General features: G+C 42.7%; 1 protein-coding gene across 2 annotated transcripts in view; it reads right to left on the minus strand.

The window, feature by feature from the left end:
- Nucleotides 1-358: 358 nt before the first annotated feature.
- Nucleotides 359-24,932, minus strand: part of PGAP1 (GPI inositol-deacylase) — a 146,213-nt gene continuing 121,639 nt past the window's right edge. For both annotated transcript variants that reach the window (XM_068356771.1, XM_068356772.1), the window contains exons 14-16: nucleotides 20,764-20,948; nucleotides 1,074-1,175; nucleotides 359-906 (exon numbers count right to left, since the gene is read on the minus strand). In XM_068356771.1, coding sequence (XP_068212872.1) covers nucleotides 663-906; nucleotides 1,074-1,175; nucleotides 20,764-20,948 — 531 coding nt within the window. In that variant the 3' untranslated portion in view covers nucleotides 359-662. The remainder of the gene's footprint in view (nucleotides 907-1,073; nucleotides 1,176-20,763; nucleotides 20,949-24,932) is intronic.

Below are 24,932 nucleotides of genomic sequence, written 5' to 3' on the forward strand. Positions count from 1 at the left end.
ATGAAATAGCAGGATTCTATAAATTTGTATCAACAAAGTTTGACTGATTCTGTAAAGTACAGAAAAAGAATTGCCACTATCAGTGTTTCCTAGTTAATACAAATCCTACTGTTCAATTAGCTTAAACTTAATTCTTTCAGTATTGTTTTAAGAATACCATGTTAGTGTAATATATAAACAATCCATAAATAACTATGTTGTAATCTTAAGATTTTGCTACTTGATATACTGTACAATACTAATACTATACTACGCAGAAATCCCTACGGCTGCAATTAAATACTGTACCTAGAAAAACTAATTGGCATATACTAGATGGCATTCAAATTAAATAACTGTCCCTTGTCTCTGCCATTCATGAGTGGCCTTTAAACCTTTAATCTACACTAATTGTGAGCCTTAATTCAATCTTATACACTGTGCTACCAACACAGCAGACTACTATTTAAGATATGGAGAACATAAGCTTGTCTGACTCAAGAGACTAAATTATGAAACAGTCTTATATACAACTGGCTATGATCTAAAAACTAATCAGCTTCTTCTACACAGAGAATAGGAAGCCATTATCATCACAGGCATTTGTCACTTTTATATATTGTAAAATCACACAACGCATAGTTGCACTATATAATAACCCTAATATCTTGGAAAAGTCTACCTTAGGAAACAATATATTCAGCTCCAATCTCATCTATATAGTTATCTCTCGTGATATCATCACTATCAGCTTGTTCAGATACCTGTGTTACTAAAGGTTTGGATGGAGCTAAAAACTGATGAAGTGTCATAAGTGAAAGAGCCGACACCAAGAAAAATGGAACCCGATAAATGTGAATACTACCAAAAAGAAGCGTGAAGACGGCTATTCCACGAACTGCATAACTTACATAGTTGTAGTATTTCCTGGAATGAGAAATTATTTTCACAATACAGGTAGATATGTTTGGAGAAAAATCATATGCAGTAGCCAAATATCAGCAGATAAAATTGGATATGTCTATAACAGCTTATCAACATATGCTTTTCAATTATCAAGTGTCTTTTATATGAAATTTTGTTTAAATTCTCACCTATCTATACGAGGAGTTTCCCACTGCCACAGAAAACTTAGCACAACCAATAACCAAACAGTAACAATAAGGGACGGATCTTCTGGCAACTGCAAGTTATGTCTGAAATCAAATACGATTACAATGAATTTGAATACGGTGTCTCTAAAACTTCCTAAGATTATGTTTCACTTTATAGGCTGTGCTGTTACTTTTGAGTAAACAGGTAAACTGGAAACATTGTCAAAAAGAACTTTTATCTACATTTTACAAGATTTATGTATGGTCCACCCTACTTGTACAAGGATACTCCAAGCGCCAATTCGAAATGAGGGATTTTATTGACAAATACAGTTCCTTCCACTACCTAAACTTGATGGTACAAGACAAAGTTTTGGTGAAACTGAAAGGGCATTGAATTTATCAGTTGCAAATATGATGACAAGGATACCAAATGTTACGGCAGAAGGTCTTAATTCTCCATAGATTTTTTCGACCTCATCAGTTTAGGTCCTGGTGAAAAAATAAAACCCTTTGCAATAAGTAAGTGAGCAATCAATAAATTATTGGAGAATTGGTATCTAGGGACAAAAAGGTAGCAGGTGGATATCCAGCAAGATTAAAAGTAATGATTAAAAAAGGCTTATACAATCCAAGACAACTCCTTAACAAGGTGAGACAATTTTTTGGAGGAAAAAAACCCAGCCACCAATATATTCACAAAAGTACCAAACAGGTACTTGGTTTCAAAGCATGGAGGGATCAGCTTATCTTGGTTCTCTGTGGCAATGTGACAGGTCACATGACAAAATTAGGCATTGTTTATTGGTCCTGCACACCTTTAATAACAAATGAATTCCGGCCATTCTGGCAACACAATGCCATGGCCTGAGTCACTGCCACTCTCTTCAAGCAATGGTTCAAACGCTTGGTTCCTGAATTGGGACAATACCTTGTGAAACAAAGACTGCTGTTCAAGGCACTGATGATTATCAACAAAGCTTCTGGACATACCCAATACACTTTTATGGAGAATCAAGATATACATATCAATTTTACCACCTAACCCAACCTCTCTCTTATAGCTACTTGGTTATAGCATCCTTAAGTGTATAAAGGCCTACACTTGACCGTAACACTATCAGATTTTTTAATTGAAAATATGTATGTACTGTGTAAAACTTATTTTTTTTCTATTACTTTAATGTACATTCAACAGTAATGTAATAGAGCCTGCAGAATGTTGGGAAATCACTATGTAGAAAACAGATTGAAATTCCAATTTTTTTTTTTACAAAATAGACGATGCTATAGTGAGTGCATATCCATTAGGGTGGCTAGGAGAGCAGAATATTATGTTTGCAAGACCTTTGTCTTCTTTGGAAACTGGAGTTGCCCCTGCTAAATTACAGGTACTGTAAAAACTTGGAAAAGTTAGTGAGTAATACTTTTCTTGGAGGCTTTCAAGAGTTTTGGCAAAATCAAATTTGACACTAGGCATCAGATCTTGGCTGCCTTTGATACAATAAAAGTTGAGATCAAGGAATTACAGTACTTTACAGTGGTTCTATCTGTAAAGACTTGTTTCCTCAATCATTGGTGGACAGAACCAATAATAAAGCAAGGTCAGCAAGGAATTCCCTTTTCGTAAAATAGAAGAAACTTCATCCGCCACTAGAAGAACATTAACTTACTTGCTAAGAGGCAACATTACCAGCATCATCAGCAGCAAAACTCAACATATCCTATGAAGAGACTTTTTACCCAGAAAGGCTTGATCTTAGCCTTCCCAGTCTATCTTCAACCTCCTTTGTGGTGGTTTGTCTCCCTTGATATTAGGTACATAAAAACAAGCTTCTAAGGCAGGTGTCCTAGATCCTTCAAGAGACAGGGAGGTCATGGTTCTGGTACGTTTCAGACACCAATATATAGCCGACTCTACCCAATAAATAATATTGCGCAATATTCCATATTGTACAATATAATTGACAGTAGAGAGACTGTAATGAAGAATGACAATATATGGAAGACATCAAAAAGAGGTTATTCTATTGCACTACAGTATATCTTAAAGTATGAGGGTAATACAGGTACTTGTCGGCTTACAACTTGGTTTTGACCTATGTTAAACTACCATAAGTATGTTACGCTGTGTCACTGTCTTGATACTGTAATCATAGTCACATTTTATCCTAAAAAAATATTTATTTCCTTAAATAATGTTAATAAAATAAAATTCAAAATAAATTTATGCTCTGCATAATTCCATTTATATTGTGATCTGCTCTAAGTTTCCGTATCAAGAATATGTGCACATACCAAGAACAAAATAAACACAAACACTCTCTCTCTCTCTCTCTCTCTCTCTCTCTCTCTCTCTCTCTCTCTCTCTCTCTCTCTCTCTCAGAGGTCCCATAAAATACATACGTATAGCAGAAGAAACAAAAAGTGTTTGTTTCCTTAAAAAGTATCTATTAAGTACTACACACAAAATAAACATATACCTTCCTTAAATATATTTTTTATATTAGGCTACGGCTTAAAACAATGCATTGCTATTTTTTGGGCTCAGCCATGTCGTCCTGATGGAAGTTTCCTTTAGGCAGCTTTCTAAGGGATATTTGGCTACAGTGATACTCCCAGAGAATTGACCACAGGTCTCTAGAATTCCAACTCCTGGCGCGAGTATCCTTAAGATAACTCTTAAGGATATCGCATAATATCAGGGGACATATTTCTTGATACGACACATGGCCATCTTCACCCCGAATAGAGTTTTCGCTCTGAGGGGGAAGAGTGGCGAAATTGAAGGGGAGCCGTCATCAAGGTTACCCGGTGGATCCCCTTTCCCGTACTACTACGGCGTAAACTATTCCTTTTGTAGTAGCGAATTAAGCACGGTGTATCTCCCAACTGTTCTCGGTTTTGTTACTATTTCAAGGATTATTACCATGCATTCTCCAGCATCTTCATCCTCTGGAAAGTGTATAAATTTTTGGCTCCCTTCTCACAGTTAAATTTGCATAATTTAGATGTGTTTAGTGGAGCAGAGCCTTCACCGGAGGGGGGCATTTTGGACCGCTGTCGTACGCCATAAATGCTTTATTTAGTTAATAGTACGACGTTCCCGGTATTTAGCTTTAATGAATTATAGCTATTTAGGCAAATTAAACTAGTGAAGATAAGATTACATGTAATATTTCCTCTTCTGTTAAAGGTTTGATAGTATACGATAGGACTTCGGTGATGTAGCGTAGCCGAGATCCCAACTCGAGTTAGGCTAGCCTAATGCGTTTTAGTATACTTTAGTAACATTATCCCCATTTATCCTTTTGTATCGTTTTTATGAATTCAATCGGAGATAGCACATCTAGAATTACTAGCATAATTCGATACTCGTCTCTCAGATTTAAGGATAAACCCTTCCTTCCCTCTGAGTGGCGGCACCCCTATCTTTGGTCTTGCCATAGAGTAGTGTACTCCGGCTTGACTGGGATAGTGTTTCTGTCTATCCTCTTTGCCGGTGAGTAACCCGGCTTTGAGATACGACAGTAACTCAAGAGTATTCAGTCTTATTGTCGGCAACTCTACCGATGGGGGATTAGTCATTCCCCTGCCGGTTTTACAGTTGCCGGCATAGGAAGCCCGGCTTCCCTAGCCCACAACCGATGGTGGTAGTACAGTTGCCGCCACCTTCTCCCTTGTGGTCTACAAGACATGTCTTACATCCGGCAATGTCTTAGGCTGAGGAATCATTATTCTTCTGCCGTCCAAGACGGCGCCGGCATAGGAAACTATGTTTCCTGGTTTTGCTGCCGACAGTAGGAGGCAGACGTGCCGCCTGCTTTCTATGCAAAATATAAGACCCTTTCCCTTCCCCTTCTGTCCTTTAGTGACGGCTTAGCCGTCACAACGTCTGTGGCCGGTATTCTACAATCTCCCCACTTGCCGGGCTGATTACGATGCCGGCCAGGCTCCCACAAAGGCAGCTAGATTGCCGCTTCGACCTTCCTCCTAACGTAAGCAAGGCTACGGGAAAGGTTGTGCTTGCCATGACGGCTGCCGTTGGGAGACCCTATGCAACTTTGAGTATACTTCAGAGACTGCCATCCACAAACCCTGGAACCGGCAGTGCAGTCTGCAACAGATATTGTGGCTGGATGGAAGCTAGAATTAATACATTCTTTCCTCGTCCATTTGAATCCTCATTCCGTAAAGAAGGCAGTAGAGACAGTAGTCCCAACAACCCTAATTATTGTACTAAACTATAATAATACGGTAGCCCTTCTCTCCATGCTTTCTATCTCTCTGTTGGCTAGTGCTGCCAGATACTAACCTAGCCAGCAGTATGCCGGCAGAACTACAGTATAAGACTATACAGTAGCCAGTATTTCTGCAGTATAGTAGATACAGCAGTTAGAAAACTACAGTATATAATATACAGTAGTATGATTTCCAACATATTCTGTGTTCCCTTTCACAGTCCATTGTTGAGACCGCTTTATGGTTGAAGTGAAGTATTCCTTCAATATCCTGATGGATCTTTGATCATCAGAACTTAATATCCTTACCCTACAGTATTAATATTCACTTGTGGAGGAGTTAGTGCTAGTATACTCTGATTCCAGCTCTATGTTCTAGAGCTATTCCACCCTATATTTCCCTAATAAGGAAATCTTAGATATTAATATTGAGGAAGGTCACAGCAATTGTCTGGACAGGAAATGCAGATGTGTCTTTCCTATTTCTTTTCTAGCTTACTATCCTAAGCTATAATTATAATAGTAATAATGCATGTAATTGATTTATCAGTGTGATCAATTATTGTACCCCATACTGTACTCATTTCACTCTTTCTTTCCTTACAGGAGGAGCTTAAGGTGAAGTGTGCAGTCATGTACTGTAACCACAAAAGTAAGAACTTTTGTGGCCACAACATGTGCAGGTCTCATGCCCCCTGCACCATCGCAACTGAAACCCTGAGATACTGGGACCCCAAGGGTTGCAACGTCTGCTCGGCCTTGATGACCGAGGGTTTCGGCGATCCCAAGACAGCGGTGTCGAGGGATGCTGCGAGGGAAATGCTTCGGAAGTGGGTAAGAGGGTTCCAGAAGAACTCTCCGGGACCTTACCTACTAAGTGACGCCATTAGAAGCCTGCTGTTCCCTAAGGCAACATCTGATGCGGTTGTGCCCCAGGCACGGCCCGAGGCTCCCTGCATACAACTAGTGCTTGAGGCTGACATCAATAAGGCTCTAGAAGGCATGGACATTCATCAAGAAAGGATGTCAGACACTGAAAAGGATCTCCTTCAAGAAGACCCTGAAGAAGAGGTGGCCCAGCCACCCGAGGAGGAAGAAGAATACGGTTCGACAGAGACGGAAGACCCTCTACTGTCTGTGATGGCATTTCAGCCTGTGCCGTCAACCTTATCGGCTCCAACCCCTAAACCAACCCTGCTGTTCCCCACGGGCCAAGAGTTCATGGTGCAGATCCAGCAGATGATGGATACTTTCCGCAAGGAACAGCTTGAGATGAGAGAGGAATTCAGGGAAGCACACCGCGCAGCTGCTTCTCGCAGCTCCTACAAGGTATGCAGAGTTCATGCCCATGATGAATGGGAAACTCTACGTCTTGGAGAAGATGGGGGCCATACCCGTCGACGATCTCCAATTCTGGCCAAACCTTGCGGCTTACCCGGGAGTGCTTCATCAGACTGAAGAATGAACCTGCGTCTAAAGAAGAGACGGAACCTAAGGAGGTCATGGTCTTTGACCATGACAAGGCACAGGCTCTCTTGACGAGTAGCCAGAAGAAGGCAGGTTACACGCACTCCAAAGTTTCTTGTTGAGCAAGAAGCACCCAACCTTCCTTGCTCCTTCCTCCAGAGCTTTTCCCTTCACGTCAAAAGCTCTCCACTGAGTGCTGAAGGCAGTTGCTGCAGGCAAACCATGTCCTATGCTAGAGGAGTGTAGACCATTGTCTCTAGTCCTGCTTACGGGCGAGAAGGACTGGAACGAGGTCCATCTAACCTTCTCGGTCGCAAAGCTAGACGCTGATATTGCAGGACAGCAGTTCAATGAGAACCTCCCGAAGCTGTCGGACTTTCTTCTGAGAAGAGAACAGGAGACGAAAGAGAGACTAACCGCCTCTCTGTCCCTCCAGAACTGCATGGAGATGTGTGCAGGCATCGCAAACACCCCAGACATGTACACAGTCCTAGCCAAGATGCACATGGCTACACTGGTAAAGGACATGAATGCTTTTGTGAAGGCCAGGAGGGCCTGTAGAGAGTTTGTGTTTGCCAATGCAAAGGTCAAACATGAGCCCAGGAAGTTGATCACTTCCTGTATCTGGGGCAAGGACCTCTTCCCAAAGGAAGCAGTCCAAGAGGTAGTTGCCAAAGCCACCACGGAGAATAGGAACCTTCTCCAAAAGTGGGGCACGTCTGCCAAAAGGAAATCTTCCCCTGATGCTGGTACCTAACCCAAGAGGAAGAACGAAGATGCCAAGACTGCCTCACCGACATGCGCAACATACCACGGTGCCCCAAATGGTTGCTCAGCCACAAACCACTTTCCAGATGGTGCCTCAACAGCTGGTAACCCAGTCACCAGCCTTTAACCCAGGCTTTGAGAGGCACACCACTACCTTTCGCCCAAAAGGTAGAGGGTCTAGACGAGGCTCCTCAAGAAACCCCTCAAGAGGTAGAGGAGGACGTGGTCGGGGTAACAAACCCTCTGGATCATCCAAGCAATGAGATGCTCCAGGTAGGAGAAAGACTCCTCCACTTTCAGGATCGTTGGACCTTCGATCCCTGGGCCCACAGCCTAATCAAGAATGGACTAGGATGGAAATGGAACAGATCTCCACCTTCTTTTCCTCAATTCTTCCAACACTCCACCCCCTTATTGGAAGAATATACCTTAGAACTCTTGAACAAAAAGGTTATAAGGAAAGCAAAGTCCATCAAATTCCAGGGAAGGCTATTTTGTGTTCCCAAGAAGGACTCGGACAAACTTAAGAGTCATTCTAGACTTTTCTCCATTCAACAAGTTCATCGAGAACAACAAGTTCCGGATGTTAACCTTTCAACACATAAGGACCCTGTTACCAGAAGGGGCATACACAGTCTCAATAGACCTAGCAGATGGTTACTGGCACCTTCCAGTCAACCGCCCCCTCTCCTCCTACCTAGGATTCAGGCTACAGAAGACAAAGTATGTCTTCAGAGCCATGCCCTTTGGACTAAACATAGCCTCAAGGATTTTCACGAAACTTGCGGACACAGTCGTACAACAGCTACGCTTAGAAGGCATTCAGGTAGCAGCATACCTGGACGACTGGCTGGTGTGGGCAGCATCCAAGACTGCTTGTCTGCAGGCAGCCACGAAGGTGATCCAGTTCCTGGAACATCTGCGCTTTAAGATCAACTACACGAAGTCTCGCCTCTCTCCAGCTCAAGAGTTTCAATGGTTTGGAATCCATTGGAACTTACTGCGATCGCTTCTGAGGCCGTGGTCGAAGGTCAAGAGCCTAGCAAGGACTATTCCCTTACAACCACCTCAATCGTCAGTAGTCGTCCACACGGATGCCTCAACGGAAGGATGGGGAGGTCATTCCCATCAAAGGAAAGTTCAAGGGACCTGGTCACTTCAGTTCAAGACCTTTCACATCAACATTCTGGAGGCTATGGCAGTCGTCCTGACATTGAAGAAACTATCCCCTCACAGATCAGCCCATATCAAGTTGGTCTTGGACAGCGAAGTGATAGTGAGATGTTTGAACCGACAAGGCTCGAGATCGCCCTACATCAACCACGTGATGTTGGTCATCTTTCGCTTGGCAAGAAAGAAAAGATGGCACTTATCAGCAGTTCACCTACAAGGGTTCCCCAATGTGACGGCGGACGCTCTATCCAGGCAAAAGCCGATAGAGTCAGAATGGTCCCTAGACGCAGACTCATTCTCCTTCATCTTGGAAAAAGTCCCAGAACTGCAAATCGACCTTTTCGCAACGAGTGACAACAAGAAACTACCTCGATACGTAGCCCCATACGAGGACCCTCGGGCAGAAGCAATGGACGCCATGTCCCTCGATTGGAACAGATGGAATCATATCTATCTGTTCCCGCCAACAAATCTCCTGCTGAAGGTCCTCAAAAACCCGAGATCCTTCAAGGGGACAGCAGCAGTGGTGGCCCCCAAATGGCCCAAGAGTAATTGGTTCCCCTAGTGATAGAACTGAGGCTGAGGCTGTTTCCTCTACCGAACCCAGTTCTATCCCAACTGGTTCAGAAGTCGACTGTCTACGCTTCATCACTGAGAACCCAAAACCTACATCTGATAATTTTCGAAAAGGTTTGGGATCTCAAAAGACAACATCGACTTTATAGAAGAATACAAGTCAAAGTCAACCAGAAGACAATATGAATCGTCTTGGAAGAAGTGGGTCTCCTTTGTCAAAGCAAACAAACCAACAGAAATCTCGATAGACTTCTGCCTGTCCTCCTTCATCCACCTTCACGAGCAACGCTTGGCTTCCACCACGATAACTACGCGTAAGTCAGCTTTGACTAGATCTCTTCTATATGCCTTCCAGGTGGACCTGTCGAATGAAATCTTCAAAAAGATTCCGAAAGCATGCGCTAGACTTAAACCAGCAGCCACTCTGAAGCCCTTATGGTCTTTGGACAAAGTCTTGCACTACGCTTCGAACTTGAACAATGAAGATTGCTCCCTAGAGGATCTAACACAGAAAGTGATATTCTTGTTTGCTATAGCCTCAGGGGTTAGAGTTAGTGATATAGTGGCCCTATCAAGAGACGGGGGCCATATTCAGTTCACAGAAGAGGGAGAACTGAATCTTTTTCCCCATCCTACCTTTCTCGCCAAAAACGAGCTACCCACCAAAAGGTGGGATCCTTGGAGAATCTGCCCTCTGAAGGAAGATGTCTCTCTATGTCCAGTAGAGTGTCTAAAGGTCTATCTTCGAAGAACTTCAGACTTCAAGGGAGGACAGCTCTTCATAGGCAAAACCTCAGGATCAAACTTATCCCTAAAACAACTGAGGGCAGAGCTCACCTACTTTATTCGCTGAGTGGATCCTGACAGTACACCCGCAGGTCACGATCCCAGAAATATTGCTTCCTCGCTGATTTTTTTTTCAGCATATGGACTTTGATAGACTCCGCTCATATACAGGTTGGAAATCCTCTAGAGTCTTTTATAAACATTACGCGAAGCAAGTGCATGAAATAAAAGACTTTGTTGTGGCGGCAGGTAGTGTGATAAAACCTGTCGTGTAGTGCTGCGATGAACAGTGAACTGTTTGAGACTTTATAGTGTAAAGGGTGAACAGGTGTTAGCACCTTTGAGTGTAATACCTTTTATTGAGGATCACTATGGTGACCTTTGGCCTGTTCGTTACAGGTGTAGAATCTAACCACTAACACCAGTGCCGTGTGTACATTCGTACACATTGTTTAAACATATCCAACATCTAAGTGAAAATTAACCTAACAATTTCACATTTTTTGAGTGGCATACTAATATTTATTTCTTCCCTTACAGGTGATAAATATAAATGTACAGTACTTTGAAAATGTTGTTTATGTAAAAAAGGATTCTATTTTAATACATTCATTGTTGTATTTAATTTTGTCTATACAAATAAAAAAAATGTATTTGCATCTTATTCGCACTACCAGTAGTCGAATAAAACTAGCCAGTCTCTTTTATTTTCCTAAAATTAAAATACTTGAATTTATTCTTGTGTGTGAACATACTGATAATAGCCAAATTCCACTTTGTTCTCACGAATACAACCTTGACGCTTCTATAGTCAATATTGACATATTCCCTGCAGGGGGCAGGAAGCCCTAAGTTAGTTCCAAACTTGGTGGATATGACAAATAACGGTAGTCATATATTCATGTGGTCTGGGTGACCATATAAGAATCTGAGTCAAGGTAAAGGCACTTATACAAACCCACAGATATAGTACTTTTAAGTAATTCTCTGGTAAACTTCCATCAGGACGACATGGCTGAGCCCAAAAAAATTGGATTTTGAGCAAAGCAAAAAATGACAAGTTCGTAGAGAATTTGTATTTTTCTTAACTATACAAACCTTAGCTATTTAATAAGGGTATTACTTTCAGCGTAGCTGAAATGAGGAGCCATTAATCTTTAACGAGGGTTTACTATCCACACCGCTAGTTAGCGGGGGTAAGGGAGGGTAGCTTGCTTACCCCCTCCTCTCACACACCTGTGCTTGAGCTCACTTTGCTTGGAGGTAGGACTTCAAGGGGGATAGGGCTGGTGGGGAAGTTTGGTTAAATAGCTAAGGTTTGTATATTGTAATTAGGAAAAATACAAATTATCTACGAATTTGTCATTTGTTCCGTAACTGGAATACAAACCACGCTATTTAATAGGGGTGACTTACCCATTAGGAAGGGTGGACGTCCCAGCCACTCTGGCTTTTGGCTTTGCCCGGGGACTCCTTATTTGAGTGTGTAAGCACCCAAGAAATAAGGAGTCCCTGCACCTAGCTACAACCTTGCTACGCAAGGTCTGCGTCCTACGCAAGCTGTGTGTGAAGGTATGAAGAAGTGTGACTCGTCCTAGAAAGTTGTTCTGAAGTTCTTTAGATGGAAACTTGTAGACTAGGACTTTCCCAATACAGTAGGGTCCCCAATTATGCGTGTTCGAATTATGTGATTCCCCATTTATATGGTCGGTAGTTTAAAAAAAAAAAAAAATTGTTTTTGCAAAGCTGTTCAAGGTCTGCAAGTCAAGCACTACAAAATATATCAAATCTATTGTCATTTTAGGTATATTGGTTGCCCTAAATACAGTGCTTGATAATAAATGTTACCAAACGATAATTATCTTACATTTTATTAACATAATTTCATAATAAATAGCCTATTTAAGGAAAAAATTTCATATCAACAATGAAATCAACTTTTAACTATGCGAATCCAGCTGACAAAATGTAAACAGAATTGTGGTTACATTCTCGGCAATCTTTATCTTTCTCTAGCCTTTCGATAATTTTAATGGTATTGTTAATGAAGGTATATTTAAGCATTATTTTTATTTAGTATAGAATGTATAAAAGCTTTAGTTTTCCCTGTGGGTATTCAAGGTTTTTACACGTAGCCTGGGTTCGTTTATCGGCAGTGAATAGCGTAAATTTCGGTAACAAGTCGGCAATATTTTGTCATCTTCTAAACAGTATAGATTTGCTTTACAATGATTTGTTTTGTATAGTACAAGGTGTAATTATAAAATCTTCTCTCTAAGAGAGAGAGAGAGAGAGAGAGAGAGAGAGAGAGAGAGAGACTCAAATCTCTCTCTCTCTCTCTCTCTCTCTCTCTCTCTCTCTCTCTCTCTCTCTCTGTATGTGTGTAAGAAATAAAATCTTAGTTCACATATTACAACCTGAGTTTAAGAATGAAATTAACATGACTATTATTAGTTGCGGTGATCATTTCCTCGCTTCAAGTGGTACATGAAACAAAAACATGGCATTCGATTACAACAGCTGATTCTCTCTCTCTCTCTCTCTCTCTCTCTCTCTCTCTCTCTCTCTCTCTCTCTCTCTCTCTCTCTCTCTCTCTCTCTCTCGGTGTTATACAATACTTATATATACTGTGGATGAAGAACCCAAAATAAGTTTTATTAAAAAGCGTCAATTAAATATGAAACAAAAAAATTATACCGAGTATAAATCCATTTCAATCGTAGCTTAAAATATGACATCCGATTTCGTCAGCAAACCACTATTTTTAGGAAATTTCCCTATATTCTAGAAAATTGCTACTATTTAAATAGTTAATTGTGCTTTAAGAAAACCCTGTACTTTTGTTTTAAATTTCGGAAATGTTTTATAAATCGAGTATTGCTGTCTTATTTTTGTTTAACTTTCGACTGTGATCAGATCAGCTGATGTCTAGCTCTCACTCTCAAGAATATGAGCGTACGAATACAATAACAAAGCATTGTTTATACCATTTCTTAACTTATTCAATCCCTCTATACAGTTAATACAGTATTACATAACCACCAATGTCTTATAACCTATCATATTTATTGTTTAGTACATTTAAAACCATCATATTCTCTCTCTCTCTCTCTCTCTCTCTCTCTCTCTCTCTCTCTCTCTCTCTCTCTCTCTCTCTCTCTCTCAGATACCTTTCGCTACCCTCCCTCATTTCTTACCTCTCTCCATCTCTCTAACAAATGAAATCTTTGTTGTTTCACAAAGTTCAGTTTTATTTAAAATCAAGCATGATTCAATTTTCCTTACTTCTTCAATCTCGCACCATCTCTATCATATCGAACGTTCTAGCGGTAACCTAATTGTTCGATGACTTTAAAAACCGGCCTAGGACTTTCTTCTTCTTTTACCTTTTTCCAAATGGTTCCATAATTGAGGTGGGTACACGTTGACTTATAACTGCAGCTAAGAAAAATATTTTGGATATGGAAAGGACAATTATCTTTCGTAACAGTTTACAATTATCGTAAATTACCATACTGTTAATAGCGGCTCTTTGCTATTGTTGGTTAAACGTATGAAAAAAAGTTTTCCCGCTTTGCTACGAATTTAGGAATTTATATGAATACGGTAAGTAAAATATTTGTAATAATATAATGTTTACTAAATGCTTTTAATATCAATAGTTATCACTTTAATCATGTGTGTCTAATTCGTTCGTTTATTTATTATGATCGAAGATGGAGCGTACAGCAAACAAATAGAAGGTTTCCGTTTCAGGCGGCGTCATAAAGGAAAACGTTTTTTCATTTATTTCGAAGTTCTAAAAAAAATTAAGTAGAACAACATTGGTAATAACAAAATCATCATATAAAACTAACCTATACACAGATGTGTAAACGCGTTCGTTTCTTCGTTATGATGAGAGATAAACGTAAACAAAACAAAGGTCATCATTTTTCATTGTGCTTTTTGGCGTGTTTAGGAAACTCGTTACATGAAATCTCCTTTATTTTGATAATTTAGTTTTTTCAATGATACAACAAAAGCTACTCTATACAGTGATGGTTTTGCTATTCACCAGTTGTCTTATACAATAGATATGACAAACATTAAAATTTGTCTGTATTTTGGGTCGTGTTATAACGGGAAATATACGGTGTTTACAAACATCCTGGTTGTAACTTTAATCTTTTTTTCAAGTTATTAGAACTTTAAAGTATATTAAATGTTTGATTTATTTACAAGAACAATTTGATATTATAAAATAATACAGTATAGTACATAGAAAGTATTGGAAAAGGGTGGTAAACACGTATGAATACGCAAGTTGCTGGTTGCCATGGCCCAAATGTAATTATTTCTGTTAGTTGTGTTTCGAAATATGCGATTTTCCTTTTATACGAGGTCATTGATCGACCAAATTCTCGCATAATTCGGGACCCTACTGTACCACCTCGTCAGGGTATGGGGACGTAACAGTATTAATCTTAATGCTAGGAACACAAAGGAGCATGGTTCACCTACAGTGGTTTGAGGTCCACTATGCAGAGAACCCAGGATGCTGCTTTCCCCAAGAGAGGGGATGATGAAGAAAAGAATAAGGGCCAGTCAAACCTTTTCATTCATGCAGACTAAAACCGGGTAACAATGCCCTCAACCTTCTGCTACTTGTCCAATAAGGAGCTTGAGGTTTTAAACCAGCTGTTGTGCAGCCACCACAGGACCGATAGAGAACATATCGAGTCTCCTGTGGGTCACGTCTTGCAGGTAGTGGGATGTGAACGTTGTTTGACGTTTCCACACCCCAGCTTGAAGAACCTGCGTCACTGAAAAATTTCTTTTGAAGGCCAGGGACGTAGCTATGCCCCTGACATCATGTGCTCTGGGGCGACGTGACGGAGGAGGGTCTGGATTCAGAACCAGGTCAATGACCCTGCGAATCCATGCAGAGATGGTGATCTTGGTGACCCTCCTCTTAGTCCTTCCTGTGCTGACGAATAGTGCAGGCACACGAGGACGGGCTGCGGCTGATTTTTTGAGGTACAGCCTCAAGCTTCTTACTGGGCATAGTAAGAGATGGTCTGGATCATCTGTTACAGTACGGAGACTAGAAATTCGGAAGGAGTCGAATCGAGGATCCGCTACTCCTGGATTCTGAGTCTTAGCAATAAACTCAGGGACGAAGCTGAACGTTACCTCCCCCCATCCCCTTGAATGGGCAATGTCATACGAGAGACAATGAAGTTCCCTGACTCGCTTGGCCGAGGCCAAAGCTAGCAGGAATAATGTCTTCCAGGTTAGGTGGCGATCTGATGCCTGGCATCAGATCGTTCCATGGGGGAGGTCTCACTTCCGACTGAGGGCAGGTAAGTTAATAACTACGTATGAGTAGAGAAAGTTCTAGCGGTGAGGAAATGTCCATTCCTTTCAGCCTGAAGGCGAGACTTAAGGCTGAGCGATAGCCTTTCACTGCCGAGACTGAAAGGCGCATTTCTTCACGCAAATACACGAGGAACTTCGCTATTGCTGGAATAGTGGCATCGAGTGGAGAGATACCCCTTCCATGACACCAACCACAGAAGACTTTCCACTTTGCCTGGTAGACTGCTGTTGAAGACTTTCGCAGGTGTCCAGACATCCTGATCGCAACTTGTTGCGAAAATCCTCTCTCAGAGAGGAGATGCTGGATAGTCTCCAGGCGTGAAGCCGTAGTGAACCTATGACTTTGTGGAAGATGTTGGCATGTGGTTGTTTGATTAGATTGTGTCATGGAGGGAGTTCTCTTGGTGGCTCCGTTAGGAGTTGCAGAAGGTCTGGGAACCATTCTGCGTGATGCCATAGCGGAGCTATAAGGGTCACTGAAAGATTGACCGATGTTCTGGTATTGTTGAGTACCCTCCTCATCAGACAGAATGGGGGAAAGGCATAAACGTCAATGTTGTCCCACCATTGTTGGAAAGCATCTTGCTAGAGCGCCTTGGGGTCTGGGACTGGAAAACAGTACAGCGGGGCCTGAAGTTCAGGGCCGTTGCAAAGAGGTCCACAGTCGGAGAACCCCACAAAGTCTGGACTTTATTGGCTACTAGATGATCCAAAGACCACTCGGTACTCACTCTCTGAGATGCTCTGCTCAGGTTGTCGGTGAGCACATTCCTTTTGCCCGGAATGAAGAGTGCTGATAGTGGTATTGAGTAGATTTCGGACCATCTCAGTATCTCTACTGCTAGATGGGATAGTTGCTGCGAAAAAGTACCTCCTTGTTTGTTGATGTAGGCCACTACTGTGGTGTTGTCGCTCATCACCACCACAGAGTGACTTGCCAGGTACTGTTGGAACTGTTGAAGGGCCAGAAAGACAGCCTTCATCTCTAGGAGATTTATGAGGAGGTACTTTTCTGACTCTGAGCAGAGGCCTGAGGTTGCGTGGTGCAGCACGTGGGCCCCGCGCCCTTTTTTTTTTTTTGAAGCGTCCGAAAACAGCATCAAATCCAGGGGGAGGACGAGAAGATCCACTCCTTTTCGTAGGTTCTCGTCTGCCACCCACCACTGGAGATCCGTCAGTTCCGCAGGTCACATGGGGATCTGGATGTCCGGGGAGTTGTACGCTTGATTCCACCGGGACTTGAGTCGCCACTGGAGGGATCTCATCCTGAGGCGACCATTGGGAACTAGACGGGCCAGCGATGAAAGGTGACCGAGGAGACGTAACCACGATTGGGCTGGAAGTTCTTCTCGTCTGAGAAAAGGTCTTGTGACCTTCCTCAGCCTTGCTATCCTGTCGTCTGATGGGAAGGCTTTGTGGAGAGTGGTGTCTATAATCATGCCTAGGTATACCAGTTTTTGAGTGGGAAGCAGTGAAGACTTCTCGAGATTTACCATGATCCCCAGATCTTGGAAAAGTCTCAGAAGTTTCTCTCGGTGTTAAAGAAGGGTTGACACCGAGTCTGCTAGGATTAACCAGTCGTCCAGATGACGGAGGAGACGGATGCCAATCCTGTGTGCCCAGGATGATACTAGGGTGAACACTCTGGTGAAGACTTGTGATGCTGTGGAGAGACTGAAGCACAGCACCTTGAACTGGTACTTTCTGTTGTCTAGGGTGAATCTTAAGTACTTCCTTGAAGACGGATGGATTGGGATCTGGAAGTACGTGTCCTTTAGGTCCAGTGTGCACATGAAGTCTTGCAGTCTTACTGCTAGTTTTACCGTATCCGCCATCTCCATGCTGAACGGAGTTTGTTTGACAAACTTGTTCAGAGCTGAGAGGTCGATGACTGGTCTCCAGCCTCCAGACGCCTTCTTCACAAGAAAGAGTCGACTGAAGAAGCCTGGGGATCCGTCGAGGACCTCTTGGAGAGCGCCCTTCTTCAACAGGGTCTAGACTTCTGTCCGAAGGGCTTGCCCCCTTGCCGATCCCATGGCAAGGGAGTACAATGACACTGGATTAGTTGTCAGGGGAGGTAGAGATGTTATGAACGGGACGCGATATCCTAAACTGATCACGGAGATTGTCCAGGAATCGACCAGAGTTGCTTCCACCTGTTTGAGCAACTTTGTAGGCATCCCCCCACTGGTGGACATGCAGGGGGACTGCCTAACCTAGCGTTTGTGGCCTCGGCTGCTCCCTCTAGGATTCTTGCCTCCCCTGGAGTACTTTTTGCCTTTCCTTTCTTTGACAGGAAAGGGCTTAGACACCAAGGTCTTCGCTGCTGTTGTCGTCTTAGTGGTCTTGACTGGACGGGACTGCTGTGGTGCTGGAGGCTTATAGGGCTTGGATGTTAAAGCCCTATGAAGGAGGGAGTCTTGATGAGACTCCCTCTAGGGAGGAATGTCTGAGCCTATTGATCTCGATGCTAGGGATCTTCTGATGGAATCTCTCAGCTACTGCATCCCGACATTTTAGGATGGTATTTGCCCACAAGTTCAAGACTTGGTGGGCCAGAAACTTTGGAGTTGAATCATGTGAGGCGCGTGAGAATGTTGGCGCGCATCCTTTGGAGAGGATGGGCGAGTGCGCGCAGGGCGCGCGCGCGTATCCTCGTGGATGCGTGCGGGAGAAGGCTGGCGCGAAGGTGAGCTCTGGCGCGATGGTACTGGTTGGGGCATGGGAGAAGCCAGCTTTGTTGACTTCCCAGCAGCACTACGTTCAGTAGTTCGTTGGCGCGCAGGAGAGTTGGATGTTAGGCACGTATGTGTGCGGGCAGGAGACTGATGGCGTGCGGGAGAGCGCTGGCGTGCAGGAGGTTAAACGGCGCGCAGCTGGGCGCGGGTACGTAGGAGAATGTTGGCACGTAGGCGCTGGCAAGACCTGGCGCGCAGGAGAACGTGAGCGCATATGCGCATGAGGGCGCGTGTAGCACGTGATGGAGCTCTGCTCCTGTTGGGCCGTATGCGCGTGTTGGCGCGTACGCCCTTGATGCCCTGTGTTAGGGTTTAGTGATGGGGCCTGACGAGCTACTAAGGAGTGTTCGTCAGGTTTCGTTGGCGCTCCTTAGCATGCTTAGGTAAAGCCTTATTAGGCCCATGTAGAAATGGTGACGGCAGGTCGGAAGGTCTGTCGGATGGAAGGTCGACGTGTTCTTTAAAAAGACGACCTTCCACCGAAGGAGATCGCGAACGATCTGCAGAAAGGTCCATGACCAGTGCAGGAGCAGCGATAGATGATTGGTCTTGAGGCTCCTCTGCGGTGGACTGCATCGAAGGTGTTGAACCAAAGAGGCGCCTCCTCACCGCAGGTGAAGGAAGGCCTCTATGGCAAAGAGGAAGGCGAGCCTTCCGACAAATGCGCCCTCTGGGGGCCGTTGGATCAGCAAGCTGACCTCCTGCAGTCCTCCGAAGAGGAGTCTCTGTAAGTGAACTCCCCCGAGGGAAAGAAACACTAGCAGGAGAGACTGACCATGGACTTAGTTTCTCCCTCGTAGGTTGAACAGGAACGGGAGAAACTAAGCCGTCAGCTACCGTAGAGTTTGGAGAGGCAGAGGTGATGGGTGATACTGCATTGGATACCTCTGACACCACAACGTTGACAAGAGACAGAGGATCAACCTCTGACGGTGACGGCGATTGCTTGACAGTGGCACCCAATTGGATGCAGTTAAGCAAAACCTCCTTGGAGGGCGAACCCGTAAGCCCCAAGGAGGACCAAAGCTGAAATAAGGTTAGTGATATCCTCTCCCGGGGGGAGAGGTGGAGCTGCTTCGCTAGGGGAAGCAACGTCATCTCTCGAGCCCCGAGGTTGGTAAACAGTACATCGGTCTACGCTACCACTCGACGGTCTCTCGAAAGAGACCGACCGAGTGGGAGCTTCGGGGGAGGTTTGGGCAACAGAAGAAAAGGCCTTGGGTTTTTCTCCTTTCAAAGAAACCTTCAAAGGAGAAAAATCCCGTTTGGACTTCTTCTTCCGTCGTCGCGAAAACCTCTCCCACTGGGAGGTAGACCACTCCCTACACCTGTTGTTGCTATCACACCATTGGTCCCTACAAGAAGGACAAAGTGTGTGAGGATCAATCTCGACCGCCGACATGAATGTTCCCCAGGGACGGTCGGGAAACCCAGGGCAGGTGCACATGATCGCAGAGGCCAACTTCACATATACAGAACTAGAAAAAAAGAAAAGACAAAATGGCTGCCAAATAACGGCGAGGATGAGAGCGGACACGTCCGACCACCATCCGAGCCGAGAGCAAAGTGAGCTCAAGCACAGGTGTGTGAGGGGGGGGGATAGCAAGCTACCCTCCCCTACCCCCCCTCCCCCAACTAGCGGTGTGGGTAGTAAACCCTCCTTAAAAAATAATGGCTTGTCATTTCAGCTATGCCGAAAGTAATACCCTTATTAAATAGCGTAATTTGTATTCCAGTTACGAAACAAATCTATTTTTGGGTGATATGGCCATGTCGTCCTGATAGACCCGCCCTCCTTTCTAAAAAAAAAAGAGTATACATATAAGTAACAAATCCCCACCTGAAACTACTCTATCCACAGCTATCCATGCTTAATTGCAACAAGGAATAGTTTACGCCGTAGTAGTACGGGAAAGGGGATCCAGCGGGTAACCTTGATGACGGCTCCTCTTCAATTTCGCCACTCTTCCCCCTCAGAGCGAAAACTCTATTCGGGGTGAAGATTGCCATGTGTTGTATCAAGAAATACGTCCCGATATTATGCAATATGCTTAAGAGTTATCTTAAGGATACTCGCGGCAGGAGTTAGAATTCTGGAGACCTGTGGTCGATTCTCTGGGAGTATCACTGTAGCCAAATATCCCTTAGAAAGCTGCCTAAAGGAACCTTCCATCAGGACGACATGGCCATATCACCCAAAAATAGATTTTTCGCTTTGCTCAAAATCCGTTTTGTCAGAAGACCAAGTTTTAGCTGGCAACATTATTGCATCCTAAAAAACATTATTTTAAATGTTAATTGTGCTTTATTAAAGCATTTTTGTATTTTCATTTCAATTTCAGGTACATTTTGACAATCAACAATTACTAGCTTTTTTTTCTTTTGGTTGTGATCACCTGATCTCATGCTGCCGCTACTGTGACGAAAATGTGCCCACATGTGAATAACAGAGTATTGTTTATATAATTTTTTTCTATCTAATTAAAAACATCTTCATGATGAATATTACAGTACATCAGCATGAGAGATAGATTTACACATTTCTTAACAACATAATGGAAAAAAAAAATCAAAACTTACCCAAGAGACCTCCCCCATATGATGAGAGCAGGAACGTTGAATGCTGCTACCAATGTGACAAGAAGCAAAATCGTTATGTGTAAATGAATTGAGGACAGAGCTTTTTTATCATCCTCATCTTTTCTTAGTCCAGGTATAAGCTTTATCAGGAGACCCTGAATATAATCTTCGTAAGATCTGGAAATCTGCGAAGGGTAAAATCACTTTTAGATGGAAAAAACCCTTGGCAACAAAAAATAATACTTTTATCTGTTTCACTACAAGCTAGCCAATTACATATAAAAAAATTGTGGTTAATTAAATGCTCCACGCAATCGAATTTCCACAAAAAAACAGTAGATAGAAAGGTATAAACTTTTGTCAACGATCTGAGGTCATCATAGCTTCCAGGGTTGACATTGGCAAAACTCCAAATAACATCATCAAAACCTATTTGTCACACTGAGAACAAATGTATCAATCAGTCACATTAATTAGATAAAACTTGGAAAAAGCTGACTACCACCATCAGTCACATGAAAAACTATACAGTAATACACCATTCTATGCCGTTAATTGGTACCTAGAGGCGTAGATGAGATTTTCACTTTACAAAGTGACTTCAGTTTATATACACCTACTGAATACATAAAAGAACAGTAAATGTACTTATATCCTGCTATCATTTTTTATAAAACCAGATACAGTACCACATTTATAAGCTTCCATGTGAAGTCTATTCTATTTACCAAGGCACTTCCCCCAATTTTGGGGGAGAGCCGACATCAAATAAATGAACAAATGGGGACCTTTCCTCTCTCTCCGCTCTCCCAGCCTAACGAAGGATTCAGCCGAGTTTGGCTGGTACTGCTAGGTGCCACAGCCCACACTCCCCCATTATCCACCACAAATGATGCTTCATATGCTGAATCCCCTACTGCTGCTAACTCTCAGGTCACCAAGGCGACCGGAGGAAGCAGCACGGCCTACCGGAACTGCGTCACAATCGCTCGCCATTCATTCCTATTTCTAGCACGCTCTCTTGCCTCTCTCACATCTATCCTCCTATCACCCAGAGCTTTCTTCACTCCATCCATCCAAACCTTGGCCTTCCTCTTGTACTCCTCCCATCAACTCATGCATTCATCACCTTCTTTAGTAGACAGCTACTTTCCATTGTCTCAGCATGGCCAAACCACCTCAACACATTCATATCCACTCTAGCTGCTAAATAATTTCTTACATTAGTTCTCACCCTCACTACGTCGATCCTAATCCTAGCTAATCAAGATACACCAGCCTTATTCCTCAGACATTTCATCTCAAATACATTTAATTTCTGTCTCTTCGTCACTTTCATTCCCCACAACTCTGATCCATACATCACAGTTGGTACAATCATTTTCTAATACAGAACTCTCTATACATTCATGCCTAACCCTCTATTCTTTACCACTCCCTTCACTGTTCTCAACACCTTGCATCCTTCATTCACTCTCTGCCGTACATCTGCTTCCACTCCACCATTTGCTGTAAGGTTGCATGCTCAGTTTTATCCTTAATCCTATTAATTATTACTCTACCATACACTTTACCAGCCACACTCAACAAACTAATATCCCTTGAATTATAACACTCATGCACATCTCCCTTACCTCTATATAATGGTACAATACACACACACACACACACACCCAGTCTACTGGTACCATTGACAACATAAAACACATATTAAACAATCTCACCAACCATTCAAGTACAGTCACACCCCCTTCCTTTAACAACTCAGTCCTCACACCATCCATACCAGGTGCTTTTCCAACTCTTGTTTCATCTAGTGCTCTCCTCACTTCCTCTTTTGTAGTTTCTCTCTCATTCTCATCTCCCATCACTGGCACCTCAACACCTACAGCAGAAATTATATCTGCCTCCCTATTATCCTCAACATTCAGTAAACTTTCAAAATATTCCGACCACCTTTTCATTCCCTCCTCTCCTTTAATAACCTTTCATTTCCATCTTTCACTGTCTCTTCAATTCTTGAACCACCCTTCCTTACTCTCTTCATTTCTTTCCAAAACTACTACTTATTCTCTTCATATGAACAACCCAATCACTGACCCCACCTCCAGTCAGCTGCCCTCTTTGCCTCTCTTTATATCTTCCATACTTCTCTATAATATTATTCTGCAGCCATTCTTCAAATGCCCTCTTTTTCTCTTCCACTCTTATCTTCACTCCTTCATTCCTCCATTCATTACCGTTCTTCATGCTGCCTCCAGCAATCCTCTTGCCACACACACATCACTTGCAATCCCAACAAAATTTTCTTTTACTAACTTCCACTCCTCCTCTAAATTACTAGTTTCTCTCACTTTCACTCTGTCAAATGCCATTTCCGATCTTTCTTGATATTCACTTTTTACCCGTTTCATTAACTCTTCAACGTTCACTACCGCCCTTTTCCATTCCCCCACTCTTTTGCTACAACTAATTTTCCTTCCACCAAAAAATGATTAGACATATTGTTAGCCATACCCATAAACACATGCATGTCTTCTAATCTTCCAAACATTCTTCTAGTTATTAACACTCTTCCATTTGCCACTCTTACCCATGTATACTTGTTATTATCCTTCTTTTTTAAAAAACTACAACTTATTACCGGCTCTTTCTCAACACACATATATACCAGTCTCTCCCCACTCTCATTTTCACTTGGTATACCATACTTCCCAGTGACACCTACCTCTCCAGCACCCACTCTAGCATTTAAGTCACTCATGACAACTACATAATTCCTCCTACACACCTAGTTAATTCATTCCAGAATTCATTCTGCTCTTCTTCACTTTTCTCATGTGAAGTGCAGTTCTGTAAAGTGCAGCACTTGATCATTATAATACGACTTAGAAACTGACGTATTTAACATTTAAAAATGAACAACGTAAAGTTGGAGCTGATGGAAGTTGAACTAAATAAAGAGGGGTAATACTTTATAATAATGACTCTTTTCATGCCGATCTTTTTACTAGTAATCCAACTATGCAAATAACCAGCAGATCCTGAAGATAACCCTGTTTTAGACAGTGGTTCAAGAAAGCCACATATGAATGCTTTATCCCCCAAAAAACTAAGAAAAGCTAGGTTTTCAAAATAATGATATTTTGATTATAAAATAAATTTTTGAATATACTTACCCGGTGAATATATAATAGCTGACGTCTCCGGCTGCTCGACAGAAAAACACAAAAACTCGCGAGCGATCGCTATGAAGGTTGCGGGTGTGCCCACCAGCGCCAACTATCGGCCAGATATCGCATATACAAGTAAACAGCTCCAGTTCTTCTCATCCCGCTGGGTCTCTATCGGGGAGGAAGGGGGGGCCTTTAATTTATATATTCACCGGGTAAGTATATTCAAAAATTTATTTTATAATCAAAATATCATTTTCAAATATTTAACTTAGCCGGTGAATATATAATAGCTGATTCACACCCATGGTGGTGGGTAGAGACCAGAATTAATAAAGTTTACAGCGTATATGCTTAGAGTTTTTGACAGTTATATCATAACAAAACCCAAATATATATAGGTACCTGGTAAGGAAGTTGACTTAGACGATTACTCTGCCTTGTTAGTCTGTCTTCCTCACGAAGCCCAGCCATCCTCTTAGGATGCTGAAAGACTCCCAGGAGCTGAAGTATCAAGGGCTGCAACCCATACAACAGGACCTCATCAAACCCCTAATCTGGGCGCTCTCAAGAAATGACATTTGACCACCCTCCAAATCAACCAGGATGCGAAAGGCTTCTTAGCCTTCCGTACAACCCCAAAACAAGATTAAAAACATTTCAAGAGACAGATTAAAAGGATATTGGAATTAAGGGAATGTAGTGGTAGAACCCTCACCCACTACTGCACTCGCTGCAACGAATGGACCCAGTGTGTAGCAGTCCTCATAAAGAGTCTGGACATCTTTTAAGTAAAATGACGCGAATACCGACTTGCTTCTCCAAAAGGTCGCGTCCATAATACTTTGCAGAGATCTATTTTGCTTAAAGGCCACGGAAGTTGCTATAGCTCTTACTTCGTGCGTCTTAACTTTAAGCAAGCATCGGTCTTTTTCATTCAAGTGAGAATGAGCCTCTCGGATTAAAAATCTGATAAAATATGACAAAGCATTCTTT

This window comes from Palaemon carinicauda, chromosome 33 (assembly GCF_036898095.1).
Source record: "Palaemon carinicauda isolate YSFRI2023 chromosome 33, ASM3689809v2, whole genome shotgun sequence".
In the NCBI taxonomy this organism is placed as follows: Eukaryota; Metazoa; Arthropoda; class Malacostraca; order Decapoda; family Palaemonidae; genus Palaemon; species Palaemon carinicauda.